General features: G+C 41.2%; 1 protein-coding gene across 7 annotated transcripts in view; it reads right to left on the minus strand.

Annotated features, from left to right (window-relative positions):
* SLC4A4 (solute carrier family 4 member 4) overlaps positions 1–16,530 on the minus strand; it is a 261,671-nt gene that overhangs the window by 110,766 nt on the left and 134,375 nt on the right. For 4 of the 7 annotated variants that reach the window (XM_073340388.1, XM_073340382.1, XM_073340385.1 and 1 more), the window contains one exon: positions 6,989–7,065. In XM_073340388.1, coding sequence (XP_073196489.1) covers positions 6,989–7,065 — 77 coding nt within the window. Of the gene's footprint in view, positions 1–6,988; positions 7,066–15,898; positions 15,995–16,530 lie in introns of all 7 variants that reach the window. The other 3 variants (XM_073340384.1, XM_073340383.1, XM_073340387.1) reach the window with 1 other exon arrangement.

Consider the following 16,530-nt stretch of genomic DNA (forward strand, 5'->3'; position numbering starts at 1 on the left):
TTCTTTGATACAGGTCTAATCTGACTGCTTATCACATGGAGTCAATAACCTGCAGTCAATAAAGCATATTTTTGTATTGGGAGAGAGAGGGGCAGATTTACACTAAACTAGTGACAAGATTTTTTTTTTTTTTTTTAAGTAAGTGGTGATAAAGGCAAGCAATTTGTTTTCCAAAGATAAGATCACAGCATAAAGTGCAAAGATAGTCTATAATTATCTAAGGGAAAATTAACCATTTAGATCACAAACAACCATAAAAATAAAACAGGTATTTTGCAACTATCGAATACTTGTGAGGTTTACACATTTTGGCTTCAATTCAAAAAAGCACATAAACATGTCCTTAACTTTAAGCATGTGCATAAGTTCTATTGACTTCGATAAGTGTCATTCCTGAACAGAGCCTTTGAAAGGTTCTTCTCTTTACATCTTCAGAGGCGGGCATATATACCTTTTTTAGGTCAGTGATGATTTACACCACGGATACTGGTATCAGAAGATGGAATCAAAAGTAACACTTAAACAAACCAAGCACACTTCATTACACAGTTACATAGCTAGGCTGTTAGATTACTAAATTACACTATGACATGACAAAAATACAGCAATGAGATAGGATTGACAGTCATACTTATCGCTGGTAAAACTTCATCCCCACTAAAGTTAAAGGGAATTTTACCATTGCCTTCTGTGGGAACAGAGTTAGGCCAATGCGGAGCACTTTAGAAAATCCCACCCTAAGAGTTAAATTACCTGGAAAAACAAATATATGTCAAGAAACCATTGTGTAGTTGAGCACTCAAAAATCAGTACCACCAAATTAAGGCTAAACATGTCTATTTTAACTCTGCCCCCATGGGAATCGCAGCACAGTTCTTAATTACATGATCATAAACCATTTCCCAAACACAATATATTGGCACAAACTTCTCTCTACACTTTCTTCAATACATTGAAGCCAATTGGACTTACTCGTCTACTTAAGTGCTTTGCGGAACAGGGATAGAATAACTCATGCTTAAAGTTAAGCATGTAACAAAGTGCTCTGCAGAATCAGGGCCTTAGGCAATAACACACACACGCACACAGCACGAAGGAGGACACTTAACTAGCCTAGCAAAAAACCTGTACTGTTCAGGATCAGTACATTATTTTCAAGTTCTCTTAACTCAGTTAAATCAAAACCAATTTAATCAAGAACAAAGGCCACATACTGCCCCTTCGGAAGAACTATTTCCATTTCAAATTATAAACCTCAAACATTTCAGATTAAGAGTGCGCTCTCTCTCAAAAAAAATTTTCCAAGCTCCTTTCACTCTCAAGTCACTTGTGGTCAGAGTTCAAAAACATCCCAAAAAAGTCACCTTTAAGCTCACACTGAGCATGGAAAAACTTCAGCCTGAAAGGTGTAAGTTTCACCAAGTTATGATCATTTGAAAGCAGAGTTTTATGGGTGGGATGATTTTCTAAAGGGTTCTGCATTGGCTACTGTTGACTTCTATGGAAGCAATGAAGCCGATGCTGAACCCTTCTGAAAATCCCACCGTGTAACTGTAATCTGCAGCATCCAACTCCTTTCATTCCTCTCAGACAACAAACTTTTCCCCATGCCCACTAACTATTAGCTACACTGGCAGTTGGGGAAAGGGCAGCATGCGCTCCACACTTCTGAATGAGTTCTCCAGGGTGAGTTCCTTCTGCCCTTCCCTGAGACCACTCGCCACTCCCCACACGTTCCACTTTAGCCTTCCACTGGAGGTCAGAAGTTCATTTTCTCTCTCTCTGGAAATAGTTTAAAGTTTACCCCATCAGCAGCTAGACTAAATTCTGAAATGTAGATTAAAGAAGGCAATAATGAAAACAATCCGAAGAGAAAAAAAAGCAAATCCAAGGTAAGCAGCATGGAACGTTACCGACCCTCCTGTCTGTGTAACCAGCGTTGCTAGCACGTGATGGGAAAATCTCAGTTATAGACCTTTTAGCAAAAGAACAAGGCCTGGTCTACATTTAACACTTAGCTCGACCTAGTGACATGACTCAGTGCTGTGAAAAATTTCACACCCCGTGCGACGTAGTCAGGTCAGCCTAACTCCTGCTGTAGACTCTGCTAGGTCCATGGTCAACCTAGCTACCACAAGGAGCTGCAGTTACTACAGTGATGGAAAAACCCTTTCATCAACATAGGAAGTGTCTACACTACAGAGGCATAGCTGCAGCTGTGCTGCTGTAGTGTAGACATATCCTCCATCTGACATTACTGGAGCCTGTGTCTGCGCAGATCTGTGTGTCCCGGCCCCTGCTGATAGGTTCTTTCCCTATCTTTGTCCCCAGTCCTGCAAAGGCATATGCACATTTAACTTTAAGAACTCTGAGCAGGTCCACTGAGCTGAATGGAACTGCTCACAGTGTAAAGTTAAGCACATGAGAATCAGAGTGAAGTCTGCATCAGAGTTACACTTGTTTCAGTCAATGAAAACGGGGAGCAACCTTCTTCTCTTCCTTCCCTTCACTAGCCCTCTGGGATGGGGAGGGGCAGTCCAATTGCCTTCAACTCACTCTCTTTGGGCAGTGGCTAGCTTCCCTGATTTATCATTAGAATTCTTGATGGGCAGGAGCAAATAAGCACCCTTCAGTCGCGAGGAGGGCAGCCTTAGGGAGCAGCCCTGAATGTTGCTGCAGCAGAACCTCAAAAACGTACCTGGATCCCACTAATATGCTGCCCTGGAGAGCCCTGGCCTAGCTACTGTTTAGCTTTCTATTCTGGCAAATACATTAACTCTGGCTTTGTTTGGGTATTCTGGACAGTAGGAGCTCACCATACCACAAATGCCGCCATTACACACAGGACTAACTGCCTCTTACAGCACCTGTGTCGCTGTAACAAGGTCCTTGCTCCTTAGTGCTCTTCATCAAATTGCAGCAAACAGCCTCTCCACAGCTTTTTCTCCCAAGTCTCTGAGAACACCTAGGTCACCTGAAAGCCCAGGCCCAGACAACCGTTCTTCACCGCTGCAGCCAGAGGCAGGATGACTCCACGGAGTGAAAAGCAGCCAAGCAGCACTTAAATAAAAGCATCAGCATATTTAACATGTTGCAGATTGCATTTGTCCCCACTGTAGTGTCCTCTTTTGGCACTTTCTAAGTTTAGTCTGTTCATTCCCACTGTGAAGTGTATACAACCTCTCAGTCTGTCAGAAATACAAAATGCAGAAGTAAAGTATTTGTGACAGTTACACGCCTGGAGTTCCAAAAGGAGGATTGTGTGATGGAATTCACCTCCCCATTGCCCACGCCTCAATGCTTCCCCGAAGTTTGAGAGGAGTTTCCACTTTTCTCCAACTTGGAAAGTCAAAATGGACTAGAAAGACCCACTGGAAATGTGGTGTGTACATCAATATGTGAGGGGGTCCTCTCCATTTTTGGTTGCCCAGAGGAAGCCAGTCTCCAAATGAGAACTTCAGAGAAATAGGGAGATTGTATGGTTTAAGGCAGAGGTTCTCAACCTGAGGGGTCCAAACCCACGGGGGCAGGGGCAGAAATCGGTGTCGGTGGGGCATGACTCTCTCTTCTTCCATATTACTAAAATGGGAGGGCATCCCAGATATGGATGGGAACTGCTGCAGGGTCCCAGTATAGAAAAAGATGAGACCTGCTGGTTCCAGAGATTGGTAGTAGGATAAGGAGCCTTTCACATGAAGCCTAGCAGTTACTGACAGACATTAGCATGTGTAGTGACTGTTTGGGGATACAGTGCAATCCCTCAAACGCTTTCCACCAACACTAAATTCCCTTTAGAAAACAAACAAATAAACAAAAAACACCCTTCAGAGGAACAAACAGCTTCACCGTGAACAGAGAGCAAACAGTATACGTTTTTCCAGATCCTCGAATGCTCCCCGGGTGTTTTTCTGCTCACTAAGAGCCTACTGGAACACAGATTAACCCAAATTCTGGTTATAATCTTATTATGTTATTAACTCTATCATTGTATTTCACAGAAAAAGATAATAGGCAGGAGAAAACACAAGCTAGTCCAAAGCTTTTTCGTCACTTAAAACACGTACCGGTAAACATAATTTTCCGCTTTTTATTTGCAAGTTATTTCCTGTCTTGAGCTAACTAACCCGCCATAAACAAACTCCAGTATGCCAACGTTTAAAGATAGGGTGGTCTCCGATGCACACAAACAAATAAATAAAAACAGGGGAGCCTTTTTAAGTAGGCTCACGTTCCAACATACAGCCTGGGGAACTGACTGACCTCCAGAGAGAATACCAAAAAAGTGAGAGCCAGCTACTCAGCTGTCACAGCAAGAAAGTCAGCTCTTTTTACATGTATTAAATCACAATTTATTTCCTAGCTTCCTGGGCTGCTTGGTAAGTGCTTAGCTCAAGAAAGTTACAAGGCAACATCACAATTTCACCGATTTTATCAAAGTTGGCATATGAGCCAATCAGTAACTAAAGTTCAGGTCCAAGGTGATTTCTTGGGCTAACTTTGACAACCTTATGTGGCAAGAGTTTTCTTGTGAAAAGCTCATTAGCAGGATGTCTGCTAAATAACTAACAGACATTTTAGACCACGTTAGTTGAAACCCAGCAGTGTTTCACTATAAACAGACAGTCATTATCCATACAGAATTCTACTGCACATTTCAAATCTCACTTTGGGAATAAACACAGTATTAATATAAAGAAAAGGAGGACTTGTGGCACCTTAGAGACTAATCAATTTATCTGAGCATAAGCTTTCGTGAGCTACAGCGCACTCAGTATGCATCCGATGAAGTGAGCTGTAGCTCACGAAAGCTCATGCTCAAATAAATTGGTTAGTCTCTAAGGTGCCACAAGTCCTCCTTTTATTTTTGCGAATACAGACTAACACGGCTGTTAGTATTAATATAACTGATTGTGTTATTCATTTTATATTAAATGCAATTTAAAAAAAAACTAATTTTCTGGATTTGCTTAATGCTTCCACCAAAATTTCAGTGACATACAATTCAGCATGTTTTTGCTGCAGAAAACTGAGGAAATTGTTGCAGTATTTAGGTCCAGCTTGCTACTGAGTACATGGGATCCTTATTACAAAACATTTTATACTATATTACATTGCTGCTTTTCCTGTTAAATACAGAATTTTGCCCCATGTTCCTTTCTATGAATAAAAATATTCATCAAGGCTTCCTTACAATCAGAGAGAGTGTATGTGTAAATACACACACATACTTTGAAAGACATTACCAACCAGAGCACGGAGGATGGCAATTCCATCCTGTGGTAACTTCTGAGGTTTTGCAATTGGTTTTTGTTCCACGTGGGAATGAAAGCATTTTTCTGAAAAACACACCGTTGTGTTTTTGTTCCACTGCCTGTTGGTTAGGGAGCTGGCCTGAGATGTGAGAGACTCAGTTTCAAGTTTTTGCTCTGCCTGAATTACAGCAGAGCTCTTCATCCCCAATTCTTCTGATTCAGGCAAAACAAGGACTTGACCCTGGGTCTAAAAGATTCCAAGGCAGAACCTCAACACATCTACAGCGAGGGTATCTTGCTCTCTCAAAATCAAACTATCTCCACAAAATGATTTGGCTTTGACAAAACTGGATATTTTGGGGGGAGAAAAAAAAAAACTTTCTTGGAAGTAATTTTTAACAGATTATTAAAACTAAGATTAGACAGCAAAACGTCTCTCTCTATTCTTTCTACTTTGTTTACTCCATGCATTTGACTGCAGTTTTTGCATAGTCCATTTCGATGTTTCTCCAGTCAGTTCTTTCCCCCTTTTGTGTGAATCTTCCACAGAACAAACAGGGAGAGAATTTGTTTTAAATCAGAGAAATATGCGATAGCATAAAACACAAAAATTGGCTGGGGGCACTGAAAGGCAGTTGTAGAACCTGAAGTTATTTTGAACTCTTTTTCTTACAGTGACTGTGTCCATGTGCCCCTTTAACACAAAAACCCAAATAAGCAGCACCAACATTGCCAGCAACTATCACTGTGAAGGACTTGAGCCATTCTCACCTGGCTGATCATAAAATTCTCAGGGAAATACATTAACTGTATAATTCTCCTTTGCATCAAGAAATAAAAAGGACTAAACAATGTAGAAAAAAAGAAAGAAAAGATGCCACCAGAGAAACAGTCACACCTTGAGAATCTGTAACAGAAGGATGATTGAAATTTGCACAGAGCATTTATTCAGACACTAGCTTTCAAAGTGTTCAAATAAACTTACTCTTTAATATCCGAAACGCTCTGAAAAGATGAGAAAACACACCAAGGAAATGAGTATGATTCCCTCAGCATGTACAAAGGCACCAAAAACACTGTCCGATTCAGAGAACCTCAAACAGGCAAATTATTGGAGGCTAGTAACAAAGATGTTATGTTCATTGACATCACAGGTCTATCCAATCCAACTTTTTTTTTTTTTTTATATATCATCTTCGTTTTCTTTTAAGACCTTTTTGGTCAAATGTGCATTTTTGAAGTGATCACTGATAAGGACTTCATCACCCAATAGAGGAGAGTGCACACCCTGGGGTACAAGCAGCTCCAAGTCATACCATCTACTATGAAGTGTGTTGTGGAACCTAGGCTGAAAGTATGCATCTCTCTTTCAACATGAAGAGGAAAGCTGGAGATAATCAGAAGCTAGATGTTATCCATTCACTTCTCAAGGAAAAGGACAACATACTTTGCTTAACCAGTCAATCAGCAATATGGCTGCCAGATCTCTTAGTCACACCACAAACTACCGCAAGCAGTGGTTGCTTCATCTCTGATACTACCACAGCTGCTGCGTTATAAATGGCTGATACTTACAATTGAGGTGTTTTGTAAGTGGGCTGTGCAGAGCACCTGATCCATCTACTTACCTGTTTCTTGCCCATCTCTTGCACTCCAGTTTTATGGTTCAAATTCTCCCTCCAAACTCACCCACTCCCTCGGTACAACTTCAAATGCAGTCAGAATTTGAAGCTTACCTGCTCCTTGTCAGGTTTGTCAGAGATGTCATTCAGACTGGTGGAAGTCAGGTTTCTATGGGTCATGGCTGGACTGCCTGCAAGGACAAGGTCAATACCAGTTAAGGCATCTGTTACAACCCTGCAAAAAGGGCACAGAGGGCCTGGCTATAGCACAACCTTCCAAAGGGCTACATAAGGAGGGCAGGGTAGTGGGCCAAATTGGAAAAATTGTAGAGCCTGATACAGGGTGCCTTATGGAGTTCAAAGTGGCAAAACTGGTAGAAGGAAACTAAAGTTTCATAGGATCTGATCCACAACATTACCACGTTAAGTATGAAACGAATAAAATAAAAGTTAAGGCACTTCCAAAAAAACAAACAGAGTTTGAGCGCTGCTCCTGGACATGTTTGACAGGTAACACCTCCTACAGTCTTCCCCCCAGTTAATAGAATAGGAAGCTTTCTAAGTAAGCCGACCGAACAGCTGGTTTAATCAACAATGCTTACTGGGAGCCTGTCTATAGTATCAGCGGATGCTGTTTAGAAGAAATTCCTTTTCTTCCAATTACCTTGTTAGACATCCTCCCTGTCAACCATAGGCTAATTCTGAGATTGCTAAACAAAAGAGAAAGCTATCTGCGCATCAACTTGGTGTAAACCACTGTAATCAAAAGGATAGCGGACTGAAGTTACCCAGAAGACAGAGGCCAATAGTTTAAATAGGTGGACTTAACCTCTCTTTCAAAGAGGTGATTGACAAGATTCACACTGCTCAGCCTTAAAATGTCAGTGAAGTAACCTAGCAGACCTCAAGGCAGCAAAGCCAGAGAGTAATTGTGCACAAGCTTATGGACAATTATTCCAGTTGAACCTTATGTTTTCAGGCACTGCAGCAGAAAGGAGGAAATAACTTAGAAAAATAAGCAGCCACCAAACCTTCACCCATTTCTAAAATTCTATTAGAACCCTTTAATATTTTATTTAAAAAAAAAAAACACCCACACACAGGAACAGTCATAACCGCAAGAGAGGAGAAGAAGAAAAAAAAATCAAACAGCAAGCCAAAGAGAGACATTGATGACAAATATAATACCCTCAATCTGAAAGGCATGTCAGTTTCCAAGTATGCTCTTTTTATGGTTCTGAAATGTTAGGATATGTTCTCTGCAACTTCTGCTGGAACCAGAAGTTCTGACATACAGCAAGAGAGGCTGCCTGTTACCATAGATTTTTCTAGTCAGGACCAGAAGAGGAGATACAGAAAAATCTCAGAGTGCTGCTGTAAGATTTCCCAACCAAGTTTTCAGACTCTCGGTTGGGATGTGTCTCAAAATAAGCCTCTTAATTTATGAAGGTTTGTTCAAACTAAAATCCAAACGCCAGGTTTCCAAAAGAGATCAGTACCAAGCAGCTCCCACTGTTCTCACTGGAAGCTGCTGGGAGCGGAGCACTCTGTGAAAACCTGGTTACTCCATTCAGGTGCACAATTAGGAACTGAGCTCTTTTGAAAGTCTATTCCTAATGTTACGATATTCAACCACCTTCGCACGGCTGGAGAAGTAACTCCGGTGCCAAGATTGGTAAGCAACTGACACCCTTTGTTAAGGCAACAACACTGCTCTCAAGCCCCCTTTTCTGATAAGGAATTCAATTAAAAACTTCTGGGGCACAAGTGATATTATGGCACCAATTTGATTCATCTTCCAATAAGTAAGGGGGAGGGATAACTCAGTGGTTTGAGCATTGGCCTGTTAAACCCAGGGTTGTGAGTTCAATCCTTGAGGGGGCCATTTAGGGATCTGGGGCAAAAATTGGGGATTGGTCCTGCTTTGAGAAGGGGATTGGACTAGATGACTTCCTGAGGTCCCTTCCAGCCCTGATATTGTATGATTCTATACATCTTCTGTGACACTGAAGTGGTGCAAGTTAAAAAACAAAATCCAGGGTCCTAGAACATGTCTACCTAACTTATTTATCCAGGACGGGGACCAGCAGACTGCTATTCTGGTCTTCTCAAATTTCATAAATTTAAATGACTTTCAGTAGGGATTTCCTAGAGGTTCTATAAGAGGGTCACCAGTGCTTAGGGAAGTTCCAATTTACTTTCCTTTTTATCTCCATTGTTAACCTTACTTGTGTATACAGCATGCACATATATATACACATATATACACACACACCCCTCCGCTTTTAAGATGAGGCTATCTATACATATTGAGACAACTTTCAAGTAATCAAAAGGGTTTGGACTCACTGGGAGGAAAGTAAATGGACAGACTCAAGATATTTTTTTCCTGATCCAGTTTTAATTACAATATTCACATAGTTTATTATTACTTTGAACAAGAATGGCTAAAAAAACCAGCAGTAAGCAGCTGAGCTTGGATAGATGCTATGAAAGGAGACCCGCAAACTTCCTCCCATCATCCAAGCCAACCCCATATAAAATTTTCCCAGAGCACCTACCCGTAAGGGGGAAATTACATGCCTGAGACCAGTTATGTGCAGCCTCAAATGTTCCCTGATTTAACTTTCAGTATGCCAACCTTAATGGTGCCCCTAAAGTTTCAGTAAAGTATCTGATTTGTGCTTTGTGTATGTATGATACATGATAAACAAATTCACGAGGGGAAAAATCCATCAAATTTGCCTGATGGCATATTTAAGGCTATTCTACAATATACACCTTTGCTTTGGGTTTCTGAAAACAACCTTCCTCATTTTGAAAAAAACGTAAAGAAATATTTGCCACAGAGCATAGAAGAAATGGAGAAGCAAAATAAGGCTGGATTCTTTGAATCCTATAGTGCATTATTAAAACCCAGTGATATTTCTTCTTGCATTTAGTTGATTCATTAGTTTTAAAAAGTTACAGACAGGCTGCCAATTCTGGGAATTATTTTTTACACAAGTACATAATGTACATATGGGTTAAAAAGAAAAATTGGAACTGTGTGGAGAAGCATGGAGGGGAGTTTTGATCATCTGAAAGCAAAGACACGGGGAGCCATTTTTTTGTAAATATAGAACTTGTTCAAACCAATAATTGGTATCACACAGCTGGGTGAATTGAAGCAAAAGGTTTCTACCGAGTGGCCTTTCCTATCATTAAATGAGAGATGAAACAGACAATATTGACTACAGCTGAGCTAAACAGCTTTGAAGAAGTTCACATACCGTCGAAGATGTGAATGCTCATGGGTAGGGCACAGAATAGCTGTATCCCACATTCACCACCTACCCATTGCTATTGGGCTGGGTAGCCCGGAATGCTTGTTGGCTGCAGCAGCATATGGGGAGATGTTGGGATTGATTTCTCATTGTCCAAGAAGCTTTTCTTCTTGTCATATGATCTCCAAATCTTGGCAGTGGCTGCAACTATTTCATATGGTCACTGAGACAGGCCATTGCAAGAGTGGCTTCAAATTTAAAAACAAACAAACAAAGAAAAAAACTTTGGGGTGGGAAAAAAACCTAAAAACTTGCCAATTGCTTTATTTAAAACAATGTTCCAAACTGTTTTAATGCATTTGAGAGTACTCAGAAAAGTTTTGGTGCTGATTTCTGCTGTGCTGTTATGGGGAAGGCTATTTGCTCAAGGTGTAATTCCATTTTCTGTTGACTGCACTGGCCAAAAAGATGGTCCTGTTGATGAACTAACATCTGGATTTCTAGGTCCAAACCTCGAATGGGCCACACATGGACTGAGTGGGGCAATTTCCAGCTACTCAGCAGTAGATATCTGTCCACATCACAAAATTTGGTGTGATCTTTCTTATGAGATGCCCAAGACTGAACTAACATGCCCAGAATGCTGTATTTTAGGTTAACAGATTAATAGATTATATGGCCAAAAGGCACCACTCTGATCACCCAGTCTGACCTTCTGTATAACACAGGCCATAGAATTTCCCTTAATTCCTGTTTGAACCTGAGTAGATCTTTCAGGAAAACATCCAGTCTTGATTTACGATTGAAGTACATTGGTAGAAAAAACTGTTAATCCAAACAAGGTAAATGAACTCCAGATCAGAGGGGCTCTCCAAAAAACCCTGCCCTTCCAGCTACCACTCATATTGCTAGTGAGGAGTCTTCAGATCAAAAGTGGGGAGACAACAGCAACGTCACAGTAACAGCACTAGGTTTCCTCCAAATGAAACTTCTCAAAAAGGGTTCTGTGATCCTGGCCTTACTTCAGTCAGGGGCAAAAGTCCCACTGAACTCAGTGGGGGAAGGAAGTGACCCTAAAGAAAAAGTCATATTCTGTACCACCTTCTGTTTCTGAGAGGCAGAGCTGTAGCCATCTCAGCTGTAACTATGGCATCGCTACTTGTGATGCGATGATGACTTACTTTAGCCACAAACTAAGTCCAGACGTTCTACTAACCGCTGTGAAAAATAAATAGGTTTAACCTTGGCATTTTTTTTCAGGCAGAAAGGCTTTCGTCTTTCAACAAAATAAACTGCAGGTAATCCAATCTTCAGTTGGCTAACCTCAGCGTTAAAGAACAGCCAACAGTCACAGCTGGAAAACCAAGGACCAATAAAATAACCATTTACTCTAAATCTCAAGTATGAACACTTGTTCTTAATGTTTTTGGCTGTACATTTACCTGCATTTTCATGTTTATGAATCCTTTCTGATGGAGACTTAATGCCTGATCCTGCTAGCACATCACTCTGCATTTTATAACACAGCAGTTAGTGCACTTTGCATGCACAGTTGCTGATTTTATAGGATGCACAGCTCCCAACACCTTCACACTCATTCCCATCCCAACCCACTGGATATCAGGGGAAAGATTTAACCCTAATTCCCTACATTTTCAAAACAAGTCCTTTTTCTTTACTTTCAGTAACAGCCGTGTGGCTAAATCACCAGCTACTTTTGGAAATTTAGGAGTAACAGGTGTTGGAAATACTCAGTGCACAAGAAACCAGACTCCTGAATTCAGACTCTCACTGAGAACTGACCCTAAAGGAGCATGTAAATAGTTTGAACAGATAGCCACAAATAGGTTCTTGGATCTTGAATCTTCTTTTAAAGGAACCCTGTATGGAGAGCAAGTGTCATCTTCAGGTTAACTCCTCGTGTTTCTCTTTTTTCGAGAGAGTCACAATTCCTTGACTTTCCTCATAGATAAGAAGACTTGAGTGCAGGAGGTAAAGGGCAACATTCAGACCTGGTATAAGCAGCTATCACTCCTAATTATCCTGGGTCTTTAATGATGAAACACACCACCTGTTAAATTCAGGCCTATTTTTTCTATCTTCACTTGGCACAACAAGCTACAAAGTCTTCACTCACTGTTCTGTTCACCCTTAGACCTGCGTATCAGAGCCTAAGGAAGTGCCTGTAGCCGATGGGAAGAAGTGAGCTTCTCACAATCCTGACTGAATATAGCTGTCAGGTACAGATGACGCATATCTTCAGCTCCTTTTAGCCACCTGGCCGAGGTAGAGTATAGGCTCCAACACCTTGAGCTTGCAACACTTTGCAAGTTTCACATCCACACACCACATTCTTCCAAGACATTTTATAAGCATTGGTGTCAAACTCTGGGACAAGGTCTTCAGTTCAGGCCAGGCACAAATGAGCACTTGCTGCATTGGCCTCTTCAGAGCATGGATGGGAAGCTGCAAGTATTGTATCTGTACCAGTTGACCTGACCCTCTGAACTGCATCCCAGCATGCACTGCCTTGCTTTTAAAAGTTACCCCAAAGCTTCTCAATACAAGACGATGGCTGAGCAATGTGGCATGGATGCTTCAGGACTCCCAGAACAGCATAACAACAGATGCAGCATGTACGGATCTGACCAAATTTCTCTGTCAAAAAGCAGCACTGCTGCATGGACTGTCGCAAAGACAAGCAAGACCACCAACCATTTAATGCCATCAGTCCCAACGCAGCTGCTTCTTGTCTGAATGTAACAATATCCCCACCATGGCAGGCTCACTGCATTAGAGACTGCCAGGGAGAGGTTATGGGATGTCACAATGCTACCAAAACCTCCCTTCCACCCAGGGAACCAGCAAAGGGCCAGGCTGACCCAAAAAGTGAGCAGGGTCATGGTGACACGACCATGGTAACCAGGGCAATGTGCGGATTCAGCGTCTCCCCTCCTCCACATCTTCCCCTGGCCCGGCTCCTGTAAAATCCCCAGCAGAAGATGAAGTTGCCTTTCCTCAGAGGAATACCTAAGAGGAAGCAGCAGTTGGGACTCCAATCTCCCACCCATTCACACTCAAGAAATACAGCAAGACTTGCTGGTTCAGGGAGCTGCAGTTTCTAGTCTGCACCTCCCAACTCCAACTGAGGTGACCCTGACCTCAAGTCACTAAAGATCTTTAAGCCAAACTTTATTTATCCTTGAGCTAAGATCCCATTTCCTACAGGCTGCTTTTCCAGTACTGGCAGGAGTTACATCTAGGAATTTTTCCATAGGCTCACAGAAAAAAAAGAGCGTTTCCTTGTGGGAAAAACAAAACTGTAAGATATGAATGGCGTCACTTGCTACAAGAAAGAAAAATGCATACTGAAGAGAGGAAAGGACAAGTGACGAACCATGGAGAGGGAAGAAGAAGAAGAAATATGATTTATAAGACAAGCAAGCAAAAAACCAGCAGCACTTAAACGGCCTCGTGTTAAAAAAGTGTGCAACTAAAAAGCGATCCCACCTAGCATGTAGACATCAACAGCTGGAGAAATACAAACTTGAGTAGACTCTGTTAGTAGCATGTGGCATCCTTGCTAAACAACGTTGCCACAAAAGCAGGGATGGATAGAGGCAGTTTTTACCATGAAAAACTAGTTAGTCCCAGTTCAAGGCATTTTTTAAAAACTGTTTCATTATGCACACCCCATTACATTTAGTTTTAGTTACATATTCAAATTGTGGTTACATAAGGCAGTAGATTCATCGATTTTATTTGTACAACCCTAAATTAAAGTACAACTGCAGTGGGTGTACTGCTAATATATGTAATTATTATACCGAACATCAGAATGTCTGCATATATTTGGTTCAGTATTTTCCTCCAAGAAGGTATACATGTCATGACTCATTTCCGTTTTCAATATTATAAAAAAGTCAAAAACATCTGGTTATATGAACATGACAGTAATGCAGAGGGGTAGGCTTGAAGCACTAAGCATGCGGAGTTGCAGACTGCCGGTCCAGGTCCACTTGGCCACGCAATATTCTGTAGCAGACCGACTTTGACGCAGTGGATAGACCAAGCCTATTCCTCAGGTTTGAATGGATGTATCCAAAGCTTGAAAAAATTCATTCCATGCATGTTGAACAGGGATGCTTCCCCTTCTCTCCCTCCCCGTTTCCCAGTTTAATCCAGATGTAAGTCAGTTTTTACCAGCACCCTGTCCTAAACTAGTTTTTCCTGGGAAATTGCCAATACTGCACAAAAGTTCCATGGCTTTGTGCCAACCAAAAAGAATGGGGCCCTAGAAATTTCTTTAAATGACGTGAATTAACACAATGTTATTCACCCCCCAGTGGTGTCCTGCTACTGAAATAAATACAATATAGAGGCAATGTGCTAGAAATTCTAGCAACGCTGACTCAGAAGAAGAGAAAAAGAACAGAAAATAGAGTGGTGGGAAAAAAATTTAATCTTCAAGAGCCCAGCTAATACACTACTCAGATGCAAATAAAGAAGAGTCTGGGAGCAGAGGAACAAGAAACCATGCTATGTCAATCCTCAGAAGCTCATTCTTCTACGCAATTAGATTGGAAGAAATTAATTTCTGCATTAAAGTCCTAATTCAGCAAAGCCCTGAAGAACATGCTTATCTCTAAAGTATGTGCCGCATATGCTTAAGTGCTCTGCTAAATAGGAATAATTTCCTGAATATGGGCCAAATCAACTAACCATTTCTGTGATATCAGTAATGTTACCCCTTGGATTTATACAATCAGGTGCTGGCACAAAAAAATAAACCAATCAAAACCTCTTCAACTTGACATTTCATTCTACTAATAGGATGTATAATTACCTTTTATTGTTCTGACAACTTAAATGTTCACAATTCAAACATTTGAAGATTACTAAAAACAACTATGTAACTTTGTAAAGAACCCAATTCTATCATCATTGTATTGATGGTACCTTGCTCTGAAAGCAGTTCCACTGAAATCAGCAAGACAACATGAAGAGCAGTGGTAGAAACAGGTCCTGAACAAAGCTCAGCTCATCACTGAACAATACATTTGTGGAGTTTTGCCAGCTCTGTGATATATGGAAACCTACATAAATGCATATTTCATTTGTAAGGAACTGAAATTAAACTTTGCATTTGTAATACATTGTACAACTGGCAAACCTTATTAAAAACTTCCTTAATATCAGATATTTAAATACATAAATAATAGGTAACTTACTAAATCTAATTCTTTAGTCATAGCTGCTTTGAGGGATTGGTAATGAGATTATGGGGCCTTTCACCTGTAGTTTGACAACCTGACTTTGTTCCAGACTGGAAGCTGTTATGTGTTGGCTGTTCAGTGACCTAGTGAATGAGTTCATGGTCTTGGTCTGGTCCCTAGAAGGAAGGCGTCTCCATCAAAAAACCACCATATCCATTGCCTCTCATTGATAATTTCAGTGGCTGACTTAGGAGAGAGACAAGAGTCTGAATCGGAATGGAACCAGAACTACCACTAGAGGATGGAACTTCGAGAAAAGAGCAGGAAACACTGTTGGGGCATCCCAGGGACACATGAACAGCTATCGCTGTATCTAGTCTATGCAGAGAGGAGTTCCAATCTCTCTCTGGCTATTAATATGGCAGTGCATATATTTAAGAATTTTAAGTGCTAAGTGTTCCCCCTTTCTATGTTTCTCCAAATTAACTCATTCACCTGCAGTGGCTCTGCCCTCCCCACCATGTTCCCAATCATTGACTTACTTAGCCATCCCACGCTGGGGCTGCGCTGCACCCGGATTTCATCATCCAACGTGCGGGTTGCTAGGCAGGGCACAGAACTCTCAAGTGGGCTGCGTGCTTTAGTGTTGAAAGCAGAAGACAGAGCAGGAGACAATAGCAGCAGCGAGGAGGAGGAAGAGAGCAAAGTTAAGTAGTAAAAAAGCTAAAGCAATTGCACAAGCAAGTTAGGAAAGACAGTGTTCGAACATTCACATTGTTAAACACACAAACCCACCTCTCCACATAGCAACATTGTTCTGGGAATAGCTCTTAGGAGGACATGAAAAACCCCATTCCAATTTCATCCTTCAGCACTTGGTCACTGTGTCTTGTAGGTTAATACATACTGGTCAAAAAGTTTAAGCCTGGGTGCCTAAAGTTAGGCATCTAAATCCAAATTCACTTACCTAAATAGCCTGAATTACAGAGCAGCCCCAGCTCCCAGGGGAATCTATAGGGGCTGCAAGTGGCCAGCATCTTTGAAAAATTAATCAGTTCTCTTTAGGAGCACAGCTTTGAGCATCTTGACCACTGCACATAGCCAGATATACAGCAATTAGTGTTCTGTAAATGTACTCCATTTTGTGGTACCTTAAATAATGCTAATGACTAAT

This window comes from Lepidochelys kempii, chromosome 4, assembly GCF_965140265.1.
Source record: "Lepidochelys kempii isolate rLepKem1 chromosome 4, rLepKem1.hap2, whole genome shotgun sequence".
In the NCBI taxonomy this organism is placed as follows: domain Eukaryota; kingdom Metazoa; phylum Chordata; order Testudines; family Cheloniidae; genus Lepidochelys; species Lepidochelys kempii.